At 50.3% G+C, this 21,589-nt stretch overlaps 1 protein-coding gene across 1 annotated transcript in view; it reads left to right on the top strand.

Annotated features, from left to right (window-relative positions):
- The window catches only part of LOC147092827 (inositol-trisphosphate 3-kinase A-like), an 80,741-nt gene extending 66,375 nt beyond the window's left edge, over window positions 1–14,366 (top strand). Inside the window, exons 5-7 of the mRNA XM_085976078.1 lie at window positions 1,072–1,173; window positions 11,394–11,465; window positions 14,126–14,366. Of these exons, the coding sequence (XP_085832204.1) occupies window positions 1,072–1,173; window positions 11,394–11,465; window positions 14,126–14,362 (411 nt within the window). The 3' untranslated portion in view covers window positions 14,363–14,366. The remainder of the gene's footprint in view (window positions 1–1,071; window positions 1,174–11,393; window positions 11,466–14,125) is intronic.
- The last annotated feature ends 7,223 nt before the right edge of the window (window positions 14,367–21,589 follow it).

Below are 21,589 nucleotides of genomic sequence, written 5' to 3'. Positions count from 1 at the left end.
GTTCTATACAGCGGGAGGGTTTTCTAGGCTCGCACGGCCCATGCAATGAGGGGACAGCCACCCACACCCACCGGACGCAAGTATCCCTCTGAACACCAACCCAGAATTCAGGGCCGGAGCTCCGATCCCCACGCCTTCTGACTCGGAAGCGGGGATGTTGACCACGGAGCCAAACCTTCGCTGTCCCAACTGAGACTCACTAACTCTGTACGGCTCAGTGAGTGCCATGCGAGGCAGTGCGTTCACCCACTGTGCCATCGGTGGAGGGGGCTCTATCATTTGGGATAGTCAGCACAGGTTCAACGGGCCGAATGGTGTCCTTGTACACAAAACGCAGAAAGTTAGCCCGCAGGCACAGCGAGCAAAAAGGAATGCAAATGGTATGTTGGCCTTTATTGCAAGGGGGTTAGAGAACAAGAGTAAGGAAGTCTTGCTACAATTGTACAGGGCCTTGGTGAGACCACACCTGGAGTACTGTGCACAGTTCTGGTCTCCTTACCTAAGGAAGGTTTTACATGCCTTAGAGGCAGTGCAACGAAGGCTCACTAGATTGAATCCTGGGATGGGGGGATTGTCCTTTGAGAAGTGATTGAGTAGATTGGGCCGATACTCTCTGGAGTTTAGAAGAATGAGCAGTGATCTCATTGAAACATAAAAATATTCTTAGAGAGCTTGACAGGGTAGATGCAGGGAGGATGTTTCCCCTGGCTGGAGAGTCTAGAACCAGGGGTCACAGGCTCAGAATAAGGGGTCGGCCATTCAGGACTGAGATGAGGAGAAATTTCTTCGCTCAGAGGGTTGTGAATCTTTGGAATTCTCTGCCCCAGAGGGCTGTGGAGGCTCAGTTGTTGAGTATATTCAAGACTGAAATCGATAAGATTTTTGAATATTAAGGGAATCAAGGGATTTGGGGATCAGGCGGGTAAGTGAAGTTGAGGTCGATGATCAGCCGTGATCTTATGAATGGCGGAGCAGGCTCGAGGGGCCGAATGGCTGACTCCTGCTCCTAATTCTTATGTTCTTCTGTGCTGTAAGATTCTACGATACTATGAAAGTCCTCTTGCTTTGCAGATGGATAATGGGACGGTTCTCAGAGACTTCAAGAGGACAAAGACCAGGGAACAGATTATCACCACCTTGACCCACTTCACCAAAGGCCAGCTGGAGATTCTGGTGGGTTCGTCCTGGTTCCACTTCTTTTCTTGAACAGCAAACAGTGGGCAGGGCCCATGGCCCATCTGAGGTGGCGCCATCATGTGCAATGGGCGGGGATGGAGGAGGGGTTGTCAACCCGCCAAGAATATAGAAACATAGAAGATAGGAGCAGGAGTAGGCCATTCGGCCCCTCGAGCCTGTTCCACCATTTAATGAGATCATGGCTGATCATCCAAATTCAGTCCCCTGTCCCTGCCTTCTCCCCATATCCCTTGATCCCTTTAGCCTTAAGAAATATATCTAACTTCTTCTTGAATCTATTTAATGAATTGGCCTCAACTGCCTTCTGTGGTAGAGAATTCCACAGGTTCACCACTCTCTGGGTGAAGGAATTCCTCCTCATCTCAGTCCTAAATGGCTTACCCCTTATCCTTAGACTGTGACCCCTGGTTCTAGACTCCCCCGCCATCGGGAACATCCTTCCTGCATCTAGTCTGTCTAGTCCTGTTAGAATTTTATAAGTTTCAATGAGATCCCCTCTCATTCTTCTAAACTCCAGCGAGTATAAGCCCAATCGACCCAATCTCTCCTCATACGTCATTCCTGCCATCCCAGGTATCAGTCTGGTGAATCTTCGCTGCACTCCCTCCATGGCAAGAACATCCAGATGACCTCCCTGCTGCACCCCGCCCCGCCACTGGTCTACCAACCGGTCCAGCCTTGCCCCACACCGCCTCCCCACAAGCAAGCGGGCTCTTCATTACTGGTTGAATGATTCTTAACCTCAAACAGGCCTTTCTGTCCCTATCTCCAATGTCTCTGAGAAGCGAAAGTGTTCGAAGAAGATTTTTTTTAAAAGCCATTTTTTAATTCATGTCCCACTGATTTATCTCCAAGGTTTGCTCAATACAGTAATCCCTCCCCAACCACGGGGGATACGTCCCTGAAAACCCCCTGTGGTTGGTAAAACTGCGGTTACATAGAAACATAGAAGATAGGAGCGACCAAAACTGCACACAATACTCGAGGTGTGGTCTCACCAAGGCCCTGTACAACTGCAGCAAGACATCCTTGCTCCTGTACTCGAATCCTCTTGCTATGAAGGCCAACATACCATTTGCCTTCTTAACCGCCTGCAGTCTGCAGGGAGTGAATACAGGAATCCCGCCCCAACCGCGGTTTTGCCATATGCGGATTTCAAGTATACACGGTTTCCTCTCTGCGACAAATTTTTGCCGACCGCGGCCGTGAGTTTTGTGTAGACGCGGTTTTTAATTTTCAAGTTTCACGGGTCGCGCTTCCAAACACGAGACTCCATTCATCCGCGCCGCTCTTTTGAGCGTAATTACTACCAGGCGTGGTCTCGCTCCACCCGCGGTAATACTGTGTGTGTGTGTGAACGTCGTCTTGTTGCTACCCATTTTGCCTTTAATTACAGTATCGTTCTGTTTAGCCCTTAATCGAGGCCCCTACGCGTAATCTCAGTGGTAAAGGTGAATCAATAGCGAAAAGGGCAACTAACCGTAGATAGGAAATTAGATGTCATTAATAGACTTGCCCGTGGTGAAAGTACAGCGTCGGTTGGATGACTAATGGGGGTTAACGAGTCCACCATTAGCACCATGAAAAAAAGTGAGGTGTTGATAAGGGCTAGTATTGCGGGTGGCTCTTCGAAAAGGGCCAAAGTGTTGTTTATGCCACTTGAAAAAGCTTGAAAAAATGAATTCTTTAAGAAACCGCCCAGTTGATGACCCAGTGGCATCAACCAGCCACGATGTCGCTTCTCCGCATTCACCACCCCCCCCCTCGATTGATGATCTTTTTTATTGTGTTATTTAAAATAAAGCAACTTACTTAGGTTCCCCCCGAACCCCATTTTTCCCCATGAGGTCTTATATTTGCCAACCGCGGTTTTACCCACCGCGGGGGGTTTTCAGGAACGTATCCCCCGGCCGAAGGATGTTTCCGATGGCCGGGGAGTCCAGAACCAGGGGTCATAGTCTAAGGGTAAGGGGTAAGCCATTTAGGACTGAAATGAGGAGGAATTTCTTCACCCAGAGAGTGGTGAACCTGTGGAATTCTCTGCCATAGAGGGCGGTGGAGGCCAGTTCATTAAATATATTCAAGAAGGAGTTAGATATATTTCTTAAGGCTAAAGGGATCAAGGGATATGGGGAGAAGGCAGGGACAGGGTACTGAATTTGGACGATCAGCCATGATCGCATTGAATGGCGGAGCAGGCTCGAAGGGCTGAATGGCCTACTCCTGCTCCTATCTTCTATGTAACCGCGGTTTTACCAAACACAGGGGTTTTTCAGGGACGTATCGCCCGCGGTTGGGGAGGGATTACTGTATTCACAGAATCACAGAAACCCCACAGTGCAGATAGAGGCCATTTTGGCCCATCGAGCCTGCACCGACACATATCCCACCCGATCCCCGTAACCTCACGTATTTAATCCCCCTAACACTAAGGGTCAATTTATCATAGCCAATCAACCTAACTCACACATCTTTGGACTGTGGGAGGAAACCGGAGCACCCGGAGGAAACCCACGCAAACACGGGGAGAATGTGCAAACTCCACACAGACAGTCGCCCGAGGCCGGATTCGAACCCAGGTCCCTGGTGCTGTGAGGCAACAATGCTAACCACTATGCCACCGTGCATTGAGCAAACCCTGGAGATAAATCAGTGGGACATGAATTAAAAAATGGCTTTTTTTTAAAATCTTCTTCGAACACTTTCGCTTCTCAGAGACATTGGAGATAGGGACAGAAAGGCCTGTTTGAGGTTAAGAATCATTCAACCGGTAATGAAGAGCCCGCTTGCTTGTGGGGAGGCGGTGTGGGGCGAGGCTGGACCGGTTGGTAGACCAGTGGCGGGGCGGGGTGCAGCAGGGAGGTCATCTGGACGAAACCGCCAGGAATATGTCCAACCAAAGTTGGCAACCCGAGGACAGGGTGACAACAGAAGACCTGGAGTGGGGAGCATGTCCCGCGGATCCACTGGTTGTACGCAACACAAAGAAACGAGCGCCGAGCCCATCCCTTCTCTCTGCTGGTCTCCGTCCCGCTGATTCCGGTCTGCTGTCCATTCTCGCCACCGTCCCTTCTCTCCATCATTGCCTTCAACCAACCTCGGACCCACGCTCTGGAATCCTAAACCACTCTCCACCTCCCCGTCTCCTCTTTTCAGACCCACCTCTTTGACCAAGCTTTTGGTCACCTCCCCACTCACCACCACTAATATCATTCCCATTAGGAACGTGGAAAACCCAGAGTTCCATCAGACTTCATTCAAGCCCAGGGTTCAGAGGTGAAAGGAAGGTGTGATGACCCACTGCACATCACGTTCCCTAGTTTCATTTTGACCAGCTGCCTATAGAGTGACAGCAATGTTTGGTCCGAACTGAATACAATACACTTACTAGTGGTCATAGGCCCATAACACATAATTACCCCAACTCTGGCTCCAACTGGTACCTACACTGGGAGTGTTTGATGGGACAGTGTAGAGGGAGCTTTACTCTGTATCTAACCCGTGCTGTACCTGCCCTGGGAGTGTTTGATGAGACAGTGTAGAGGGAGCTTTACTCTGTATCTAACCCGTGCTGTACCTGCCCTGGGAGTGTTTGATGGGACAGTGTACAGGGAGCTTTACTCTGTATCTAACCCGTGCTGTACCTGCCCTGGGAGTGTTTGATGGGACAGTGTAGAAGGAGCTTTACTCTGTATCTAACCCGTGCTGTACCTGCCCTGGGAGTGTTTGATGGGACAGTGTAGAGGGAGCTGTACTCTGAATCTAACCCGTGCTGTATCTGCCCTGGGAGTGTTTGATGGGACAGTGTAGAGGGAGCTTTACTCTGTATCTAACCCGTGCTGTACCTGCCCTGGGAGTGTTTGATGGGACAGTGTAGGGGGAGCATTACTCTGTATCTAACCCGTGCTGTACCTGCCCTGGGAGTGTTTGATGAGACAGTGTAGAGGGAGCTTTACTCTGTATCTAACCCGTGCTGTACCTGCCCCGGGAGTGTTTGATGAGACAGTGTAGAGGGAGCTTTACTCTGTATCTAACCCGTGCTGTACCTGCCCTGGGAATGTTTGAAGGGACAGTGTAGAGGGAGCTTTACTCTGTATCTAACCCGTGCTGTACCTGCCCTGGGAGTGTTTGATGAGACAGTGTAGAGGGAGCTTTACTCTGTATCTAACCCGTGCTGTACCTGCCCTGGGAGTGTTTGATGGGACAGTGGAGAGGGAGCTTTACTCTGTATCTAACCCGTGCTGTACCTGCCCTGGGAGTGTTTGATGGGACAGTGTAGAGGGAGCTTTACTCTGTATCCAACCCGTGCTGTACCTGCCCTGGGAGTGTTTGACGGGACAGTGTAGAGGGAGCTTTACTCTGTATCTAACCCGTGCTGTACCTGCCCTGGGAGTGTTTGACGGGACAGTGTAGAGGGAGCTTTACTCTGTATCTAACCCGTGCTGTACCTGCCCTGGGAGTGTTTGATGGGACAGTGTAGACAGGATCTTTACTCTGTATCTAAGGCTAACGGGAGAGTCAGTTCAACGTTCTATCCTGTTCCCTCATGCAGTTTAACATCATGCTGCGTAACAGAAGGTCGCACCTACATACTAAACTGCTGAGAAATATTTGAAGTGTTGGAAAAAGGCCTGCAGTGACCTGCTGAGTGTATTGTACACAGAACAAGCTCAGGCAATCCTGGGCTCATACAGTGTAAGATGAGATAATTGCAGATCCCCGCTAGCTTTATGTGTGTTGTGTTTGGCAGCTAGCCTGGACTTTTAAGGATTCTGTCACCGTAGCCGTTAATTATGTGGTAGATAGGGCCGGGCCAAGTGCCTGTAGGAAATTTCCATCCATCTCGTCTCATGCAACCGTGCAGCTTGACAAATCGCAAAGCTCTAATTAACCTCCCCAAGAGAAACATTAAAGGGACGGTGCCTTCTGCCAAATTTGTAATTAGGAGATATATCCCCTCCCTGGGGCCTCCGTCCCACCTTCTCGCTGTGAACACAGTAAACCCTGGAAGAAGACAAGGCCATTTAGCCCATCAATCTCTCCCCTATCACAGACTCTACCCACCCATTTAATCTCCTCCCACAGCCCATGTACACTCTCCCCTATCACAGACTCTACCCACCCATTGAATCTCCTCCCACAGCCCATGTCCACTCTCCCCTATCACGGACTCTACCCACCCATTGAATCTCCTCCCACAGCCCGTGTACACTCTCCCCTATCATGGACTCTACCCACCCATTTAATCTCCTCCCACAGCCCGTGTACACTCTCCCCTATTACAGACTCTACCCACCCATTTAATCTCCTCCCACAGCCCGTGTGCACTCTCCCCTATCATGGACTCTACCCACCCATTTAATCTCCTCCCACAGCCCATGTACACTCTCCCCTATCACAGACTCTACCCATCCATTTAATCTCCTCCCACAGCCCATGTACACTCTCCCCTATCGTGGACTCCACCCACCCATTTAATCTCCTCCCACAGCCCATGTACACTCTCCTCTATCACAGACTCTACCCACCCATTGAATCTCCTCACACAGCCCATGTACACTCTCCCCTATCATGGACTCTACCCACCCATTTAATCTCCTCCCACAGCCCATGTACACTCTCCCCTATCACAGACTCTACCTACTCATTTAATCTCCTCCCACAGCCCATGTACCCTCCCCTATCATGGACTCCACCCACCCATTCAATCTCCTCCCACAGCCCATGTACACTTTCCCCTATCATGGACTCTACCCACCCATTTAATCTCCCCCCACAGCCCATGTACACTCTCCCCTATCATAGACTCTACCCACCCATTGAATCTCCTCCCACAGCCCATGTACACTCTCCCCTATCATAGACTCTACCCACCCATTGAATCTCCTCCCACAGCCCGTGTACACTCTCCCCTATCACAGACTCTACCCACCCATTTAATCTCCTCCCACTGCCCATGTACACTCTCCCCTATCACGGACTCTACCCACCCATTTAATCTCCTCCCACAGCCCATGTACACTCTCCCCTATCACAGACTCTACCCACCCATTGAATCTCCTCACACAGCCCATGTACACTCTCCCCTATCATGGACTCTACCCACCCATTGAATCTCCTCACACAGCCCATGTACACTCTCCCCTATCATGGACTCTACCCACCCATTTAATCTCCTCCCACAGCCCATGTACACTCTCCCCTATCACAGACTCTACCCACCCATTTAATCTCCTCCCACAGCCCATGTACACTCTCCCCTATCACAGGCTCTACCCACCCATTTAATCTCCTTCCACAGCCCATGTACACTCTCCCCTATCATGGACTCCACCCACCCATTGAATCTCCTCCCACAGCCCATGTACACGATCCCCTATCACAGACCCTACCCACCCATTGAATCTCCTCCCACAGCCCATGTGCACTCTCCCCTATCATAGACTCTACCCACCCATTTAATCTCCTCCCACAGCCCATGTCCACTATCCCCGATCACGGACTCTACCCACCCATTTAACCTCCTGTATAAATAATCCCTGATCTCCACTGATAATCAACCAACAGCCCAGCATTTATTCACATCCTCACATCTCCACTATTCAACCATGACTGTCATCGCCTGTAACCCATAACCAGCCTTTTCGCACCAGCATGTTAACTATCAGGTCGGTCAGTGCAGATCCCGAAACCACTCAGTACCGTTTCCCTCCAGGTATTTTTGCAGTTCTTTCCTTTTTGAAGTGCGTGCCATTGCAAGGATTTCAAATCCGCCGCTCAGAGACGGCTGGAGGTCAGAGTTGATGCGAGGGCGGGGGGTCCTGGTACGAGGCCTCACGAGTCGCACACTTGGATCTGTGGTGGTTCCCGCTGCCTTCGGCCCACTCCCCTGTCATGTGAGGGTCCGCACCAAGGGCAAAGACGTACAACGTGAACCCATCAGTGTCCAATCCCAGCCACAGGCTCAAGAGCGGGTCAAAGGGAAGGTGTAACTCTCAGACTTTTTTTTATTAGTTCCTGGGGTGTGGACGTCGCTGGCAAGGCCCAGCATTTATTGCCCATCCCTAGTTACCCCTTGAGAAGGTGGTGGTGAGCCGCCTTCTTGAACCGCTGCAGTCCGTGTGGTGAAGGTGCTCCCACAGTGCTGTTAAGGAGGGAGTTCCAGGATTTTGACCCAGCGACGATGAAGGAACGGCCGATATATTTCCAAGTCAGGATGGTGTGTGACTTGGAGGGGAACTTGGAGGTGGTAGTGTTCCCATGCGCCTGTTGCCCTCGTCCTTCTAGGTGGAAGAGGTCGCGGGTTTGGGAGGTGCTGCCGAAGAAGCCTTGGCGAGTTGCTGCAGTGCATCTTGTAGAGGGTACACACTGCAGCCACGATGCGCCAGTGGTGGAGGGAGTGAATGTTTAAGGTGGTGGATGGGGTGCCAATCAAACGGGCTGCTTTGTCCTGGATGATGTCGAGCTTCTTGAGTGTTGTTGGAGCTGCACTCATCCAGGCAAGTGGAGAATATTCCATCACACTCCTGAATTGTGCCTTGTAGATGGTGGAAATAGAGTCATAACGGCACAGAAGGAGACCATTCGGCCCATCGAGTCCGTGCCGGCTCTCTGTAGAGCAATTTAGTCAGTCCCATTCCCCCGCTCTATCCCCGTAGTCCTTGTACCATCAACTAGTGGGAACAGCCTTTCCCTGTCTAGCCTGTCCAAACCCGTCATAATCTTGTACACCTCGATCAAATCACCCCTCAACCTCCTTTGCTCTAATGAAAACAAATCCAGCTTCTCCAACCTGTCCTTGTAGCTAAGATCCCCCATCCCCGGAACCATTCTGGTAAATCTCCTCTGCCGACAGGGCCTCGGTTTAACGTCTCATCCAAACGACAGCACACCCAGCAGTGCAGCATTGAAGTACAATTTTGTTACTTTGATGAGAGTAATTCTTCCTCCACCGCCCCCGCAAAAAAATTTAGCGAACTATTTTTCCCGAAGACAGCCCCCACTTTAATTGCGGCGCATGAGAGGGGAGTTAGGTTTTTCTTTTAATTCGTTCCTGGGATGTGGGTGTCACTGGCAAGGCCAGCATTTATTGCCCATCCCTAATTGCCCTTGAGGAGGTGGTGGTGAGCCGACTTCTCGACCTGCAGAGGGCAGTTAAGAGTCAACCACATTGCTGGGGGTCAGGAGTCACATACCGGCCAGACCGGGTAAGAACGGCAGATTTCCTTCCCTAAAGGACATTAGTGAACCAGATGGGTTTTTACGACAATCCAGTAGTTTCATGGTCACCATTACTGATACCCTGTACTAGTTTTTAATTCCAGATTTATTTAATTGAATTTAAGTTCCCCAGCTGCTTGCGGTGGGATTTGAACTCACGTCTCACGGAATATTAATCCAGGCTTCCTCGGATTACTAGTCCTGTAACATAACCACAATGCTACTGTACCCGCAAGGGTTAAAGGGAAGGTGTACTCTCACAGAATGGGTTAAAGGGGAGGTGGAGGCTACGGAACAGCCTCGTTATTGTAACCGTTCTGAGAATGCTGACAAAACCCAGTGACGACGCCAGCTTTCACCGGACCCATAACCTGGGCAGAGGGCGTGATGGGAGAAGAGGGGTGGAGTCTCTGGGTAATGGCGGTGTGAGTTCTGATGTTTGTTTCCCCCTCGTCACAAGGCGCGGGGTGGAAAGGGGAAGGTTTTTTTTTACATTTCAGATAGCAGACTTTAGGGGTCCGGTTTAGAGTTCAGCAGCTCCTCAATCGACCAACAGAAAACACAACACCCTCTCCGGCTCCAAAACCAGCGTCCAATCCGATAGTCGTTGCATGTCAGAAAGCTTAGGCTGCTCCCAGAAATAGACAGAGAACGTTCTGGAAATCCACAGCAGGTCTGTCCGCATCCGGAAAGAGAGGGGACAGGGTAACATTGGGGCGTACAGAGTCTCAGTCGAATGAAGCAAGCGGAATGCTAACCTCTCTCCGCCTTCCAGTCTCCCAGGGTCCCGCTGTGCACTTCCTGAACTTTCTATTTCGAGTTACTATTTCCCTCTCGGGTAGGTTTCCTCTTTATTCTGTGGTTGATCGTGATGGGGGTTTCGAATGAGAGACAAGGGAGAAGTGAGAGTCATAGGGAAAGCTTATCTCACTCTGTAACAGTGTCAATGATCTGGCAATTCTGTAATGTACAGCACGGGTTAGATACAGAGTAAAGCTCCCCCTACACTGGCCCATCAAACACTCCCAGGGCAGGTACAGCACGGGTTAGATACAGAGTAAAGCTCCCTCTACACTGTCCCATCAAACACTCCCAGGGCAGGTACAGCACGGGTTAGATACAGAGTAAAGCTCCCTCTACACTGTCCCATCAAACACTCCCAGGGCAGGTACAGCACGGGTTAGATACAGAGTAAAGCTCCCCCTACACTGTCCCATCAAACACTCCCAGGGCAGGTACAGCACGGGTTAGATACAGAGTAAAGCTCCCTCTACACTGTCCCATCAAACACTCCCAGGGCAGGTACAGCACAGGTTAGATACAGAGTAAAGCTCCCTCTACACTGTCCCATCAAACACTCCCAGGGCAGGTACAGCACGGTTTAGATACAGAGTAAAGCTCCCTCTACACTGTCCCATCAAACACCCCCAGGGCAGGTACAGCACGGGTTAGATACAGAGTAAAGCTCCCTCTACACTGTCCCATCAAACACTCCCAGGGCAGGTACAGCATGGGTTAGATACAGAGTAATGCTCCCTCTACACTGTCCCATCAAACACTCCCAGGGCAGGGACAGCACGGGTTAGATACAGAGTAAAGCGCCCTCTACACTGTCCCATCAAACACTCCCAGGGCAGGTACAGCACGGGGTTAGATACAGAGTAAAGCTCCCTCTACACTGTCCCATCAAACACTCCCAGGGCAGTTTATAAAGAGCCCATTCTGCAACATAAGTTTGATCCATTTCCCACACCAGCAGTTCGTGAGTCTGATTGCGAATTGGTGCCGAGTTAGCGAGTCGCCCAGAAGGAAGCGGAATGAGTTTACTCACCCTGCTCCCGGTCGAACTCTCGTGGGATCCATGGGGATAAGGGAGGCGGTTGGAAAATTCTTTTATGTTTTTAAGTTTTGGTGAAGGGACTCATATCTAGGAGGGACAGCGTCACGTTTTAAACAGTCCCTCTTCTCTTTTACAGAAAGCTTATTGGAATCGGTTGCAAATGATCAAGGATGCATTACTGCAGTCTCACTTTTTCAGATCTCACGAGGTATGTTTGCAGTTTCTTGTTCTTGGATGCGAGAAAAAATGTCCCTTCCCCTCAGGATGGAGCTAGTGTGGAATTGTCTGATTGCACTCTTGTGATTTCAGCTTCAGGAAGAAGGCATTCTAGACCCAAGTCATTATCTGGGTGCCTCCCACAGGGCTTGTTTAGGGGAAGGGAAAGAGTGAGCTTGTCAGTCACTGCTGGAATGTACGCAACGCGGAAGCCAATTTGCACACAGCAAGCTCCCAACAAACAATGCAGGGAACACGTTAATACTTTGATATGGAACAATCCAATGGGAGTGAATGGGAAGGGGTTTGGTCCATTGGGTTTCTATACAATGGGAGTGAATGGGAAGGGGTTTGGGTCCATTGGGATTGTGTACAATGGAAGTGAATGGGATGGGGTTTGGTTCCATTGGGATTGTGTACAATGGGAATTAATGGGAAGGGGTTTGGTCTATTGGGATTCTATGCAATGTGAGTGAATGGGAAGGGGTTTGGGTCCATTGGGATTGTGTACAATGGATGTGAATGGGAAGGGGTTTGTGCCATTGGGATTGTGTACAATGGGAGTGAATGGGAAGGTGTTTGGTCCATTGGGATTGTGTACAATGGGAGTGAATGGGAAGGGGTTTGGTCCATTGGGATTCTGTACAATGGGAGTGAATGGGAAGGAGTTTCGTCCATCGTGATTGTGTTCAATAGGAGTGAATGGGAAGGGGTTTGGGTCCATTGGGATTGTGTACAATGGGAGTGAATGGGAAAGGGTTTGGTCCATTGGGATTCCATACAATGGGAGTGAATGGGAAGGGGTTTGGTCCATTGGGATTCTGTACAAATGGAATGGGAAGGGGTCTGGTCTATTGGGATTGTGTACAATGGGAGTGAATGGGAAGGGGTTTGGTCCTTTGGGAGTCTGTACAATGGGAGTGAATGGGAAGGGGTTTGGTCCCTTGGGATTGTGTAAAATGGGAGTGAATGGGAAGGGGTTTGGTCCTTTGGGAGTCTGTACAATTGGAGTGAATGGGAAGGGGTTTGGGTCTATTGGGAGTCTATGATTGGAGTTATCCATATCTGAGACAGTGTAGAGTAGAAATCCCTTATTATTCACAACTACCTACTTGAACTTGAACTCATTACTTGTTTCAAACTTTAGAATGCGTAAGTCGCTTCAGCAGGCCACATCCTACCAGACTTTTCTGTCTCATAGGTCCCAGTAATTGGATGTAGCCAAATTCCATGCAGGAAGTGATCTTTAGCCAGCCTATAATCCAGTCCGACACTCCCAGTGCAGTACTGAGGGAGCGCTGCACTGTCGGAGGTGCCGTCTTTTGGATGAGACGTTGAACCGAGGTCCCCGTCTGCCCTCTCAGGTGGGATGTAAAAGATCCCATGGCCATGATTGGAAGAAGAGCAGGGGGAGTTCTCCCAACATGTACTGGTCCAATATTTATCCCTCAACCAACACCACTAAAATAAAACAGATGACCTGGTCATTATCACATTGCTGTTTGTGGGAGCTTGCTGTGCGCAAATTGGCTGCCACGTTTCCTACATTACAACTGTGACTACACTTCAAAAAGTACTTGATTGGCTGTAAAGTGAATGCAAAGGGGTTTGGTTCATTGGGATTGTGTACAATGGGAGTGAATGGGAAGGGGTTTGGTTCATTGGGATTGTGTACAATGGGAGTGAATGGAAAGGGGTTTGGGTCCATTGGGATTGTGTAGAATGGGAGTGAATGGGAAGGGGGTTGGTCCATTGGGATTGCGTACAGTGGGAGTGAATGGGAAGGGGTTTGTTCCATTGGGATTGTGTACAATGGGAGCGAATGGGAAGGGGTTTGGTCCATTGGGATTGTGTACAATGGGAGCGAATGGGAAGGGGTTTGTTCCATTGGGATTGTGTACAATGGGAGCGAATGGGAAGGGGTTTGGTCCATTGGGATTGTGTACAATGGGAGCGAATGGGAAGGGGTTTGGTCCATTGGGATTGTGTACAATGGGAGCGAATGGGAAGGGGTTTGTTCCATTGGGATTGTGTACAATGGGAGCGAATGGGAAGGGGTTTGGTCCATTGGGATTGTGTACAATGGGAGTGAATGGGAAGGGGTTTGGTCCATTGGGATTGTGTACAATGGGAGTGAATGGGAATGGGTTTGGTCCATTGGGATTGTGTACAATGGGAGTGAATGGGAAGGGGTTTGGTCCATTGGGATTGTGTACAATGGGAGTGAATGGGAATGGGTTTGGTCCATTGGGATTCTGTACAATGGGAGTGAATGGGAAGGGTTTGGTCCATTGGGATTGCGTACAGTGGGAGTGAATGGGAATGGGTTTGGTCCATTGGGATTGTGTACAATGGGAGTGAATGGAAAGGGGTTTGGTCCATTGGGATTGTGTACCATGGGAGTGAATGGAAAGGGGTTTGGGTCCATTGGGATTTTATACAATGGAAGTCAATGGGAAGGGGTTTGGTCCATTGGGATGTCTGGTGGCTGTGAAAGGCGCTATAAATGCAAGTCTTTTCTTTCTTTTATTTTCACACTTCTCTGCGTTAATTTCATCTGCCACGTGTCTCCCCATTGCACCAGTCTGTGTCCTCCTTGAGAACGACCCACAATGTGTGCCTTCTTTCTCCCCCCCCTTCCCCCTACCTCAGATTATTGGGAGCTCTCTGCTGTTCATCCACGAGAAGAAAGGACGGGTCAACGTCTGGATGATCGACTTCGGGAAGACGATGGCCCTGCCCGAGGGCCAGACCTTGCACCACGACCGGGCCTGGGAGCAGGGGAACCGGGAGGACGGCTACCTGCTGGGACTCGACAACCTCCTGGACCTCTTCTCCGAAACCATGGCCAGACAGGACGTCCCGACTGAATCGGCCAACGAGGCCTAGGGGAGGTGGCCGTGGCGGGGGGGGGGGGGGTTGGAGGTCGAGGGGGGTCAACCTGTCAGATACCAGATGAACCGTTCCTTGGCCGCAGGTTGCATTGTGGGTGATGCGGAGGGATGTGACCCGATTGACCTCTGGGAGTGACCAGCCCCATTGCCCCAAGGGGTGAACCTTGAAGCAATGATCATAGTGTTAAAACAACCTGCACTCTCTCACGGCCCCCATATCACCCGCACACTCCACAACGCCTTCTGTTTATGTCCCGTCCCCTCATCCATCCCCCACAATAACATATGGTCCCCCAGATAACCCTTTACCAAAGCACTGCGGGTGCATAATGGCACATTGGTCACTATGGCCATGGCACTGTTGGTTAGTTACTGACCTTTCACCTCAGGGCCCAGGTTCCCCTCCAACCCAGACTGATAGGATGCAAGGGTCATCGCTCTCCTGGCTTTTAGTGTCCGTTGTGAAATGAGTGTGGGCAGTCTCGATACTGCCCCTAATCTGGCTTGAACTGGGAGGCTACAGGCAGTCTCACTTAGAGAGGCTACTGCGGAAATCGGATATGTGTACAGGGGGTCTCTATTCTAAGGCTGGAGCTCAGGAATCTTGCTGGGACAGTGTAGAGGGAGCTTTACTCTGTATCTAACTCATGCTGCACGTGCCCTGGGAGTGTTTGATGGGACAGTGTAGAGGGAGCTTTACTCTGTATCTAACTCATGCTGTACCTGCCCTGGGAGTGTTTGATGGGACAGTGTAGAGGGAGCTTTACTCTGTATCTAACCCGTGCTGTACCTGCCCTGGGAGTGTTTGATGGGACAGTGTAGAGGGAGCTTTACTCTGTATCTAACCCTGTGCTGTACCTGCCCTGGGAGTGTTTGATCGGACAGTGTAGAGGGAGCTTTACTCTGTATCTAACCCGTGCTGTAGCTGCCCTGGGAGTGTTTGATCGGACAGTGTAGAGGGAGCTTTACTCTGTATCTAACCCGTGCTGTACCTGCCCTGGGAGTGTTTGATGGGACAGTGTAGAGGGAGCTTTACTCTGTATCTAACCCGTGCTGTACATGCCCTGGGACTGTTTGATGGGACAGTGTAGAGGAAGCTTTACTCTGTATCTAACTCGTGCCTGATGGGAGGTTTTTCTGGTTTTCGGGCCTCACAATGCACTACAGAGGTTGACTGGAACAATTGACACTACTGTCACACACGATGACTGGGAGATCTTTAGCCGCATCTATTTGTGAAGTCACGTCAAGATGTCCGATTGCTTTAGATACTCACCGAACAGCTACAAATCTCAGAGCTTTGAATTGTTGAAATCGTCCGCTCGAAAGCAGAAGGCGTATTTTACGTGAAGATGATTTTAATTCTGGGACAGTACCCGTCCGTGCCTGGGTGGCTGCTGGACTGAAAGATTGGGATAATTGGGAATGTTTAGTCGTTTTTCGTCAGATTTCTGTGCAATGGGATAAAGGGGAGAACTTTGGTCCGTCGAAATTCTGTGTCACCGCTTTCCCCCCCTCCAGATCAGATCTGTGTTTATCTCAAGTTCCAAGGTGGCAGGGCAATCTAGTATTAAACTACACGCTCCATAGAGTTGACCGAGAGTCTCCTGTCCCCCATTCATTAAACTGAACACTCTGGAATCGCGCAAGTTGGCACCTCAAGAAATGGCTCAGAATCCCCGTGCCCTTTAACAGGCTTTTTCGATACGGATAACTCAGGAACAGCCACTCATTCTCCCCTCCTCTGAACACTGGGGAAATACGTGTTGGCAAAGTGACTGGACCCAGTTAAAGATGCAGTGCCCCAGTTGGCTGGTGCTGCTTTATATATAGGAATTGTCTTTATATTACCGGATTGTCGTAAAAACCCATCTGGTTCACTAATGTCCTTTAGGGAAGGAAATCTGCCGCCCTTACCCGGTCTGGCCGGTATGTGACTCCAGACCCACAGCAAGGCGGTTGACTCTTAACTGCCCTCTGAAATGGCCTAGCAAGCCACTCAAGGGCAATTAGGGATGGGCAATAAATGCTGGCCTTTCCAGCGACGCCCACATCCCGTGAACGAATTTTTAAAAAGGAGACCATTCGGCCCCTCGGGCCTGCTCCGCCATTCAATCAGATCATGGCTGATCTGCCCCTCAACTACATTTACCCACCTTTGCTCCACATCCCTTGATACCCTTACCCCCCCAAAAAAATCTATCCATTTCAGTCTTGAAAGCTCCAATTGACCCACAGCCTTTTTGGGGGAAGAGAGTTCCAGATTTCCACCACCCTTTGTGTGAAGAAGTGCTTCCTGACATCACCCCTGAACGGCCTGGCTCTAATTTTAAGGTTCTGCCCCCCTTGTTCTGGACTCCTCCCCACCAGAGGAAATTGTCTCTCTCTATCCACCCTATCAACTCCTTTAATCATCTTAAACACCTCGATTAGATCGCCCCTTAATCTTCTAAACTCGAGGGAATACAAGCCCAGTCTGTGCAACCTGTCCTCGGAATTTAGCCCATTTAGCCGCCGGTATCATTCTGGTGAATCTGCGCTGCACCCTCTCCGAGGCCAGTATATCCTTGCTGAGGCGCGGAGCCCAGGACTGGACACAGTTACTCCAGATGGAGTCTAACCAGAGCTCCGTACAACTGGAGCACAACTTCCACCCCTTTGTGTTCCAGGCCCCTCGAGATACAGGCCAACATTCCATGAGCCTTTTTCATTATTTTCTGTACCTGGACCGTGAGGTTTTAGTGGTTTCTGTACTTTGAGCCCTAAATCTCTCTGCTCCCCTACAGTCCCTGCTCTCTCGCCATTTAGAAAGTACCCTTGCCCCACACTGGACTCCACCTGACACAGTGTTCCCCACTCACTGAATTGCCCGGGGGAACAGAAATTCAGACTCTCCCCTTTAAGGAGAGTGAGGGGGCCGGGAGGGGGAGAACATGAAGCAATGGGACAAGGATTTTGTCCAACGAGGTGACGCAAAGCAGCAGAGGTTTCTAAACCATCAGCCGATGGTCAGCAGGTATGTGAATGGCCTGGCAGTCAGGAGACTCACACGGGATCATTGAGGATCGTTCCAGTTCGGAGGTGGTTTTGGAGAGGGGGAGGGGGACATGCGGGAAGGGAGCAAAATTATAAACCGCTGGTTAGGCCTCAGCTGGAGTATCGTGTCCAATTCCTGGCACCGCACTTTAGGAAGGATGTCAAGGCCTGGGAGAGGCTGCGGGGGAGATTTACTGGAATGGTACCAGGGATGAGGGACTTCAGTGACATGGAGAGACTGGAGAAGCTGGGGTTGTTCTCCTTCGAGCAGAGAAGGTTAAGGGGAGATTATGAAGGGTTTTGAAAGAGTAAATAAGGAGAAACTGTTTCCAGTGGCAGGAGGGTCGGTAACCAGAGGACACAGATTTAAAATAATTGGCAAATGAACCAGAGGGAGGAGATGAGGAGAGTTTGTTTTACACAGCGAGTTGTTGTGATCTGGAATGCGCTGCCTGAAAGGGCGGTGGAAGCAGATTCAATAGTAACTTTCAAAAGGGAATTGGATAAATACTTGAAAAGGAAACATTTGCAGGGCTATGGGGAAAGAGCAGGGGGGAGTGGGACTAATTGGAGAGCTCTTTCAAAGAGCCGGCACAGGCATGATGGGCCTATAAGATTCTATAATGGGGATGGGGAATTTCCTCTCTTAAATTGAAGATTAAGGCATCCTGAGGCACTATATATGCGTCTTCCAGTGAGAAGCGAGGCCTGTCATCTGACCTACAGGTGGAGAGAGCAGAGTTGGAGCTTGGGGGACGAGTCTGAAGAAGGATTGAGTGGGAGAGGCAATTGGTGCTGGGTCAATTGTGAATTTTAAATCTGCAATTGGTAGATTTTTGTTAACCAAAGGCGGGTAGATGGAGTTAGGTCGCAGATCAGCCATGATCTCATTGAATGGCGGAACAGGCTGGGGGTGCCGAATGGCCCCCTCCTGTTCCTATGGTTAAGGGGGAGATCGAAATACAGGGGTTAAAAATTAGTGCAAGGTTTTCAGAGGGCAAATAGTGAAAGATTGTTCGCACTGGTGGGTGAATCGATAACAAGGGGATACAGATTGATGATTAACACGAGGGGAATGAAGATGAAATGTGTTCACACAAGGGGGCTATTCGAACATGGGGTGCTTCACCACAGGGGAGGCGGTTGAGACTAGATCAACACTTGAAAGAGCGCTCCAATTAGTCCCACTCCCCCTCTGCTCTTTCCCCATTGCCCTGCAAGTTTCTCCAATTCAAGTATGAGGATTTGAAAAGGAAAATCATAAAAGGATACAGGGAAATGAGATTTGAGTGGAGAGTTTTAGTGGAAGGGCTAGCACCTACACAGGCGATGGGCTGAATGGCCTCTTGCGAAATGATTGTGAGGGCCCAGGTTCGAGAGAATCATAGCAACCTTGATTCCCATGTGTTCCCATTCATCTTTCAGGCTTTCTCCTATTAAAATATCACAATGCAATGGAGTGGGCAGCACTCTCTAGGTAGGAGGTGCTAGGAGTGAGCAGGTGCTGCTGGATGCTTGATTACTGCAGGGAGTTGGAGTGAGTATGTAAAATGTTGGTGGTGGTTGTCTTTTTCAGGTTTTAGGGCCTTTTTGAGGTTTTAGGGCCTTTTTGGTCCTTAAACAGCAGCCATCCGGAGTGTTTGGAAAAGAAAACATGGTGGTGGTTCAGTGTGAGGATAAGGAGATACGAGCTTGGGATATTATCCAGGCAGTACACGAGGACTGCGGTGAGGGAAGCTGCTTTGCCTGCCGACCAAAGCCGAATGTTGGGTTTGAGGTGACGGTCAGTGGCCGAGAGGAGGCGGAAAGACTTTTATTGAGTTTGAAGATAAGTTTTTGGAGGTAACTCTGCTATATTCTGAAGAGGTGGTGGTCTCATTCTTAAACCCGCTAGTTTATATTGAGGACGATGTGCTAATCAAAAAGTTGGATTCGTGGGACATTAAAATTTACTCGGCAATTAAGAGGAGATACTATCCAGGAACGCGGGTAGCAGATGGAACCCGTTATGTAAAGGTATGGTTCCCAGAGGGGGTGAAGTCATTGCCATGACTCGAGACAGCTGTTGCCTCACAGCGCCAGGGACCCGGGTTCGAATCCGGCCTCGGGCGACTGTTTGTGTGGAGTTTGCACATTCTCCCCGTGTTTGCGTGGGTTTCCTCCGGGTGCTCCGGTTTCCTCCCACAGTCCAAAGATGTGCGGGTTAGGTTGATTGGCTATGATAAATTGACCCTTAGTGTTAGGGGGATTAAATACGTGGGGTTACGGGGATAGGGTGGGATATGTGTTGGTGCAGGGGTTACGGGGATCGGGTGGGATATGTGTCGGTGCAGGCTCGATGGGCCGAAATGGCCTCTATCTGCACTGTGGTGATTCTGTGACAATGGAGAGTGCAGTACTCATTGCATGATAACCAGGCGAAGGTTTGTTATTATTGTCTTGGACACGACCATCTTGTAAGAAGCTGTCCAGCCTTGTACTGTTATAACTGTGGCGAGTCTGGACACATTGCTCGGAGCTGCAAGGTGGAGAGCTGTGAGGTGTGTCACAAAGGCCCCACCCGCTGTGAGTGTGAGGCATAAGGAAGCCCCTTGAGTGACGAGGAGATGGGAGAAGGAGAAGGAGCAGGAGGTGTGAGTGGAGCGGCCGGAGGAGCGGAGCAGGTGGAGGACACAGCTGGTGAATGTAAGAAGAGCACAGGAAGAGGCAGAAAATTGCGGAGCAGAGAACAGGATGGAGATGGTGGAAAACACACCAAGTACGGTGGAAAAGGACAAAGACAGCAGCGGGCCGCACCGGTCGAGGGCAGAGTCGACCCATAATGCGGCTCGGCTCTCCCTAAAGAATCTGGTGTCCGCGGGGTGGTTGGGGGGGGGGGGGGGGGGGGAGGAGGCGGGGTGCGGGGTAAGTGTAAATACTCCAAAGGAAGATGGGGAGTCGGACATCTCGGGGAGCAGGAGGGGGCAAGATAAGAAGAGGGTGCAAGAGGCAGAAGCCTTAAAGGGGCAGCAGGACGGGAGCAGGGAGACAAAGACACCAGAAGGGAGCAAGATAGGTGCAGATGCTCCATTGTCCCAGAGAGAGAAGGATCAGGGAGCAAGGGTCAGCGGTGGAGAGGAGGCCGGAGGGAGCGGCACTGTTGGAGAAACCGTGATAGCAGGAAGACTCTCCAAGGGAGATTATGTATCTGATGAGGAGCAGGGATGGGAGATTACAGAAGAGCTCGAGAGTGAGGAGTCAGAGGGGGACAGAGACGTGGAAGTGGGGGGTGGGGTGGCATCGTGTGGAAAGGGAAAGGTTACGGAGGGGCAGAAGGAGGGAGAAGGGGCAGCTCCTCAGCCCAAACCTAATGGAAGGAAGAGGCTGAAACTGCAGGGAAGGTTCAAACAGGAGGTGAAAAAGAGCCGGAGGCTGCAGGAGAAAGCAACAGCTGCCCAAAAAGTTGGGAAGGAGCACGAGAGGCGGGAAGGACCGGAGATTAAATGATGGGGGGATTATCAGGCACACTTCCCTTATTCGGAGCTATGATTACTGATCATTTTTTAAAGTACAATAGATTAGTATATGTTATGGGAGACAAATTAAACTTCAGCTTTTGATGTTAATATGTGGTGGAGGAATGGCTGTGCAGAACGGCGGAATGGATTTGTCTGATATAATGGAATGATCACTATGTTGTAAATGTTTATAATGTTCAATAAATAATATATTTAAAACAACTGGGTAGCACTCGCCTCTGACTCAGAAGGTCATGGGCTCAAGTCCCACTCCAGAGACTTGAGCACAAAATCCAGGCCGACTCTCCCCGGTGCATTACTGAGGGAGTGCCGCACTGTTGGAGGTGCTGTCTTTTGGATGAGATGTTAAAACGAGGCTCCGTCTGCCCTCTCAGGTGGACGTAAAAGATCCCACGGCCACTGTTGGAAGAAGAGCAGGGGAGTTCGCCAGGAGAGTCCTGGGCCAATATTTATCGCTCCATCAACATCAGTGAAACAGATTAGCCGCTCACTAGCACGTTGCTGTTTGTGGGAGCTTGCTGTGCGCAAATTGGCTGCTGCGTTTCCTACATTACAACAGCGACTACACTTCAAAAGTACTCCATTGGCTGTAAAGCGCTTTGGGATGTCCGGTGGTCGTGAAAGGCGCTATAGAAATGCAAGTCTTTTCCTTCAATGATTTCCACTGT

This window comes from Somniosus microcephalus, unplaced genomic scaffold (genome assembly GCF_052327205.1).
Source record: "Somniosus microcephalus isolate GS21.2 unplaced genomic scaffold, FLI_Smic_1.0 unresolved_chr2, whole genome shotgun sequence".
Classification (NCBI taxonomy): Eukaryota; Metazoa; Chordata; class Chondrichthyes; order Squaliformes; family Somniosidae; genus Somniosus; species Somniosus microcephalus.
Note: the sequence above shows the minus strand (reverse complement) of the source record. Positions and strands in the feature narration are given on the sequence as shown.